This window comes from Sebastes fasciatus, chromosome 18 (assembly GCF_043250625.1).
Source record: "Sebastes fasciatus isolate fSebFas1 chromosome 18, fSebFas1.pri, whole genome shotgun sequence".
Lineage (NCBI taxonomy): Eukaryota > Metazoa > Chordata > Actinopteri > Perciformes > Sebastidae > Sebastes > Sebastes fasciatus.
Genome location: NC_133812.1, coordinates 30,337,761 through 30,345,530, shown reverse-complemented (window position 1 = coordinate 30,345,530; position 7,770 = coordinate 30,337,761). Strand labels below are relative to the sequence as shown.

General features: G+C 48.1%; 1 protein-coding gene and 1 long non-coding RNA gene across 4 annotated transcripts; one reads left to right on the top strand and one right to left on the bottom strand.

Moving 5' to 3' along the window:
- The first annotated feature begins 4,173 nt into the window (after positions 1–4,173).
- LOC141756376 (uncharacterized) lies at positions 4,174–4,762 on the top strand. Of its 2 annotated transcripts, none has more exons than XR_012591461.1 (3): positions 4,174–4,334; positions 4,395–4,597; positions 4,635–4,762. It is a non-coding gene; the product is annotated as an uncharacterized LOC141756376 (long non-coding RNA). The 2 variants fall into 2 exon arrangements; XR_012591460.1 differs by having other exon boundaries at positions 4,174–4,394; positions 4,455–4,597.
- uts1 (urotensin 1) lies at positions 4,533–6,771 on the bottom strand. 2 transcript variants are annotated; one of them, XM_074616043.1, is made up of 2 exons: positions 6,439–6,771; positions 4,533–6,089 (listed from the first exon to the last, which is right to left on the bottom strand). In XM_074616043.1, the coding sequence occupies exon 2, from the start codon at positions 6,084–6,086 to the stop codon at positions 5,613–5,615; it is 474 nt and encodes a 157-aa protein (XP_074472144.1). In that variant the 5' UTR covers positions 6,087–6,089; positions 6,439–6,771; the 3' UTR covers positions 4,533–5,612. The 2 variants fall into 2 exon arrangements, with proteins under 2 accessions (XP_074472144.1, XP_074472145.1); XM_074616044.1 differs by lacking the exon at positions 6,439–6,771 and having other exon boundaries at positions 4,533–4,924; positions 5,593–6,263.
- Between the last annotated feature and the right edge of the window lie 999 nt (positions 6,772–7,770).

Here is a 7,770-nt window from a genome sequence, read left to right as displayed (position 1 = left end):
GTGTATATATCTATATAGATATATATATAACATGTGTAGATGTCAGCAGTCAGCAGCAGTGTGTAACTGTACAGAGGAGATGTGTGAAATCATCTCTAACAGCAGCACTTAGCAGAGAGACGAAGGATTCCCCTCTTCCTCTCAGGGAGACGTTTTCATGCTGACTCAGTCAAACACAACAACAACATCTTCATCCTCCTCCTCTTCCTCCTCCTCCTCATGAGGCCGAGCAGCTGAAGAGTCACTGCTGATCCTTCACAGGTGGGATGATGATGATGATGATGACGATGATGATGACGATGAGGACGATGATGATGATGATGACGATGATGATGATGATGAGGACGATGATGATGACGATGAGGACGATGATGATGATGATGACGATGATGATGATGATGAGGACGATGATGACGATGAGGACGATGATGACGATGAGGACGATGATGATGATGATGATGATGATGATGATGATGAGGACGATGATGATGATGATGATGATGATGATGATGATGAGGACGATGATGACGATGAGGACGATGATGATGATGATGATGACGATGAGGACGATGATGACGATGAGGACGATGATGATGATGATGATGATGATGATGATGATGAGGACGATGATGATGATGATGATGATGATGATGATGATGAGGACGATGATGACGATGAGGACGATGATGATGATGATGATGACGATGAGGACGATGATGATGATGATGACGATGATGATGATGATGAGGACGATGATGATGACGATGAGGACGATGATGACGATGATGACGATGAGGACGATGATGATGATGATGACGATGATGATGATGATGAGGACGATGATGATGACGATGAGGACGATGATGACGATGAGGACGATGATGACGATGAGGACGATGATGACGATGAGGACGATGATGATGATGATGATGATGATGATGATGATGAGGACGATGATGATGACGATGAGGACGATGATGATGATGATGATGACGATGAGGACGATGATGACGATGAGGACGATGATGATGATGATGATGATGATGATGATGATGAGGACGATGATGATGATGATGATGATGATGATGAGGACGATGATGACGATGAGGACGATGATGATGATGATGATGACGATGAGGACGATGATGATGATGATGACGACGATGATGATGATGAGGACGATGATGATGACGATGAGGACGATGATGACGATGATGACGATGAGGACGATGATGATGATGATGACGATGATGATGATGATGAGGACGATGATGATGACGATGAGGACGATGATGACGATGAGGACGATGATGACGATGAGGACGATGATGACGATGAGGACGATGATGATGATGATGATGATGATGATGATGATGAGGACGATGATGATGATGATGATGATGATGATGATGATGATGATGACGATGAGGACGATGATGACGATGAGGACGATGATGATGATGATGATGACGATGAGGACGATGATGATGATGATGACGATGATGATGATGATGAGGACGATGATGATGACGATGAGGACGATGATGACGATGATGACGATGAGGACGATGATGATGATGATGACGATGATGATGATGATGAGGACGATGATGATGACGATGAGGACGATGATGACGATGAGGACGATGATGACGATGAGGACGATGATGATGATGATGATGACGATGAGGACGATGATGATGATGATGATGATGATGATGATCTTTTGTTCTTCCCTCGAGGTCGTCGTTGCCGTCTTGAGGAAACAGAGATGTTCACCAGAATCCTGGAACAAACCAGCAACATGAGACACAACACCTGAACCACTGATTGAAATCAATCATCCCTCTCATACATTTTATATATATATATATATAAACAGTATATGGCTATGTATAGCTCAAAGGAATGTATATGGTGGGTTTAGCTCTGTGTTGTAGGAGGAATGTAAGAAGATTTAACAACCTTATAAATAGCTGATATAGAGGCTCATCTGTTTCATATGTTATGTTAATAAATTAAAACAATAAGATAGAAACGTTTCTTGGAGAGAAGTCTCGTCTCTAACAGAGCAGCTCACCCACCTAACCCACCTCACCTAACCCACCTCACCTAACCCACCTCACCTAACCCACCTCACCCACCTCACCTAACCCACCTCACCTAACCCACCTCACCTCACCCACCTCACCTAACCCACCTCACCCACCTCACCTAACCCACCTCACCCTAACCCACCTCACCTAACCCACCTCACCCACCTCACCTAACCCACCTCACCTAACCCACCTCACCTAACCCACCTCACCTAACCCACCTCACCTAACCCACCTCACCCACCTCACCTAACCCACCTCACCCACCTCACCTAACCCACCTCACCCTAACCCACCTAACCCACCTCACCTAACCCACCTCACTAACTCTCCCTGATGAATACCACCAACACCAACACCACCAACACCACCACCACCAACACCACCATCACCACCACCAACACCAACACCACCACCACCAACAACACAACCACCACCATCACCACCACCAACACCAACACCACCAACACCACCATCACCACCACCAACACCAACAACACAACCACCACCATCACCACCACCACCAACACCACCAACACCACCAACACCGCCACCACCAACACCACCACCACCACGCACACACCACCACCAACACCACCAACACCACCACCACGCACACACCACCACCAACACCACGCACACACCACCACCACCACCAACGCCACCAATACCACCAACACCACCACCACAACCACCACCACCACCATGCACACACCACCACCACCAACACCACACACACACCACCAACACCACCACCAACACCACCACCACCACCACCAACACCATTAACACCACCACCAACACCACCAACACCACAAACACCACCACCACCAACACCACGCACACACCACCAACACCAACACCACCAACACCACGCACATACCACCACCACCACTACCAACACCACCACCAACACCACGCACATACCACCACCACCAACACTACCAACACCACCACCAACACCACGCACATACCACCACCACCAACACCACAAACACCACCACCACCAACACCACACACACACCACCAACACCACCACCACCACCACCAACACCACGCACACACCACCACCACCACCAACACCATTAACACCACCACCAACACCACCAACACCACCACCACCAACACCACCACGCACACACCACCACCAACACCACCAACACCACCAACACCACCACCAACACCACCACCACCACCACCAACACCACCAACACCACCAACACCACCAACACCAACACCACCACCACCACCAACACCACCACCACCAACACCACAAACACCACCACCACCAACACCATGCACACACCACCAACACCAACACCACCACCACCACCAACACCACCACCACCAACACCACACACACACCACCAACACCACCACCACCACCACCACCAACACCACGCACACACCACCACCACCACCAACACCATTAACACCACCACCAACACCACCAACACCACCACCACCAACACCACCACGCACACACCACCACCAACACCACCAACACCACCAACACCACCACCAACACCACCACCACCACCACCAACACCACCAACACCACCAACACCACCAACACCAACACCACCACCACCACCAACACCACCACCACCAACACCACAAACACCACCACCACCAACACCATGCACACACCACCAACACCAACACCACCACCACCACCAACACCACCAACACCACCACCACCACCAACACCACCACCAACACCACCACGCACACACCACCACCAACACCACCACCAACACCACCACCACCAACACCAACACCAACACCAACACCAACACCAACACCAGCACCACCAACACCACCAACACCATGCACACACCACCAACACCACCACCACCACTACCAACACCACCACCAACACCACGCACATACCACCACCACCAACACCACCAACACCACCACCACCAGTTCTTATTAGAAATGGGGGAAAAACATCAGATGACACATTTTGTGACAAACAGTCACAGGAAGTTCTATTTGAACCCGACTGAAGAACGTTTTTAATCAATAACAACAGAATCAAAAGATTTTTACTTCAAACTTTTTTATTACAAAATATAAATGGTGTTTTTTGTAGGTTAGCATGCTACAGGTGATACAGTACAGGTGATACAGTACAGGTGAAACAGTACAGGTGAAACAGTACAGGTCATACAGGTGATACAGGTGATAGAATACAGGTGATACAGTACAGGTGATACAGGTGATACAGTACAGGTGATAGAGTACAGGTGATACAGTACAGGTAAATCAGGTGATACAGGTGATACAGTACAGGTGAGAGAGTACAGGTGATACAGTACAGGTGATACAGGTGATACAGTACAGGTGAATCAGGTGATACAGGTGAAACAGTAGAGGTGATACAGTACAGGTGATACAGTACAGGGGATACAGGGGATACAGTACAGGGGATACAGGTGATACAGTACAGGTGAATCAGGTGATACAGGTGAAACAGTAGAGGTGATACAGTACAGGTGATACAGTACAGGGGATACAGGGGATACAGTACAGGGGATACAGGGGATACAGTACAGGTGGAACAGGTGATACAGGTGATACAGTACAGGTACGGGCTGCTCCCGCTCAAACTAAAAGAGGATGAAGATGGAGAACAAATCAACATTCAGTGTGTTTCAGATTCATTCTTCAAGCTGCCGTCACCGTCACATGAAGTTTGACCAAACCGAGTGGATTTAAAGAACAAAGAGACGGAGGAGTTAGATATCCACAGAGTGGGGGGGGGATCTTTTCTTCGTTTTAAAGGTTCATTATGGGAGAATCGTGGCTCCAATCATCAGCCTCTGAGAAGTCACAGGTGCTTTCATTATATGTTTAATATTCTAGTTTACATCAACTAATCAAAGCTCCCCATCTTTAAATTAAATCATGATAAGATTCATTTCCATTTTAAGGATCCAACTAAAGTAGGTTACCCTTGTTTTTATTTACCACATCATGAGGGAACATGTGTGTCTGAAGCACTCACAGTAAAGTTAGAGCAACTAAAGCCTGATTCATCCTCCATCAATACTGAGCTCACACATCTGGACAATGAATAAAGTCAAAGTGTAATCTGTAAATACTGAGGTCAGACCTAAAATAATCTGTTATTCTCATTTCAAGCATCATAAAGACAAATGAGAAAGAACAGCGTTGCGCATCTCCAGATCAAATGTGTCCAAATGTTAAAGACACCGGACAGCTTCCAGGAGTCCAGTGGGGGGGCAAGACAAGTCCAGTCCATATTTTCATATTTTCCAACAAAGTCTTTAAATAACACTTCAGAATTTACATTTTCCTCGCGGATGCTGTGATGCGTAAAGTGACACCGTTTGTGCGTAAAAGGATGGAGAGGAAGAAAAGCGCACAAACAACTGATGTCATAATGTCAGAGGTGTGAATACTGAATACTGAGACTTATCACAGGTCTGAATACTGAATACTGAGACTTAATGACTTAATGACTTACTGATAAAAAGACAGAGAGCTTTACTTCCCCACCTCGTCCAGGACTTTGCGGTTGAGCTGCGCCTGCTCCCTCTGGCTCTCCATCTTGGCTATCTGGATCATGTTCCTCAGCAGATGGAAGGTGAGGTCGATGGACAGCGGCGGCTCCTCGCTCCGCTTCGGCAGCTTCATATGCAGAGGCTCCGGGAGCAGGTGCCGAGGCTCCGGGTGTCTCTCCTGGAGAAACCTCCTCAGGATGTGGTCTAGCAGCAGCTCCGAGGTGGTTCCGTGCCGGGCACTGAGGAGCTCCTGGTCCAGGTGTATCTCCTGGAGAAACCTCCTCAGGATGTGGTCTAGCAGCAGCTCCGGGGTGGTGCCGTCCCCTCTGAGGAGCTCCTGGTCCAGATGCTGCGTCTGGAGGCCGCTGCCGTCCATCCAGCCGGAGAGGACGCGCGGTCTCCCGGCGGCGGAGCGGAGGACCGAGGAGAGCAGCAGGAGCAGAAGGACCAGCTTCATGACCTGGAACACACACACACACACACACACACACACACACACACACACACACACACACACACACACACACACACACACACACACACAGACACACTCACACACACACACACACACACACACACACACACACACACACACACGCACGTTCAGATGACCAGTAATAAACTACATGATGTCATCTTCAACATTTAATGTCAATCACACAAAAGAAGCAAATAAGCTTCATTATTAATAAACTGGGATGAATCTGTAGTTTAGTTTAGTGATGCAGCAGCTGGCTGGAGGACAGAGACGGGTTCTCACACCGAATAATAATATATATATAATAAATAATAATCTGTGGTGAACTCACGTTATTGTCTCCAGATGCTGCAGCTGGACTCGGTGGAGGTCCGGTCCGGTCCGGTGGGTTCTGAGCTGGACTCGGTGGAGGTCCGGTCCGGTCCGGTGGGTTCTGAGCTGGACTCGGTGTTGGTCCGGTCCGGTCCGGTGGGTTCTGAGCTTGACTCGGTGTTGGTCCGGTCCGGTGGGTTCTCTGGTCTGAGCGGCGGCTGGAGAGGACGGAGGGTTTTATACCTCCAGCATGCTGCTCTGACGTCAAACCAGCAGACTCCGGTCTGGATACCGGACAACTACCGAGACCACGAGGAGATCCGGTCCTGAAGGACAGCTGGGACGCTGCCGGTCCACCGGAAATAAATATATATATATATATATATATACAGGTGAGGTGATGTACTGTACAGGTGAGATGATGTACTGTACAGGTGAGATGGTGAGGTGATGTACTGTACAGGTGAGGTGATGTACTGTACAGGTAAGATGGTGAGATGATGAGGTGATGTACTGTACAGGTGAGATGATGTACTGTACAGGTAAGATGGTGAGATGATGAGGTGATGTACTGTACAGGTGAGATGATGTACTGTACAGGTACTGTAGACACAGGTCATCATGTACAGGTGAGGTGATGTACTGTACAGGTGAGATGATGAGGTGATGTACTGACTGTACAGGTGAGATGATGTACTGTACAGGTGAGATGATGAGGTGATGTACTGTACAGGTGAGGTGATGTACTGTACAGGTGAGATGATGTACTGTACAGGTAAGATGGTGAGATGATGAGGTGATGTACTGTACAGGTGAGATGATGTACTGTACAGGTACTGTAGACACAGGTCATCATGTACAGGTGAGGTGATGTACTGTACAGGTGAGATGATGAGGTGATGTACTGACTGTACAGGTGAGATGATGTACTGTACAGGTGAGATAATGAGATGATGTACTGTACAGGTGAGATGATGAGGTGATGTACTGTACAGGTGAGATGATGCACTGTACAGGTGAGATAATGAGGTGATGTACTGTACAGGTGAGATAATGAGGTGATGTACTGTACAGGTGAGATAATGAGGTGATGTACTGTACAGGTGAGATGATGTACTGTACAGGTGAGGTGATGTACTGTACAGGTGAGGTGATGTACTGTACAGGTACTGTAGACACAGGTCATCATGTACAGGTGAGGTGATGTACTGTACAGGTGAGGTGATGTACTGTACAGGTACTGTAGACACAGGTCATCATGTACAGGTGAGGTGATGTACTGTACAGGTGAGATGATGTACTGTACAGGTAAGATGATGTACTGTACAGGTAAGATGGTGAGATGATGAGG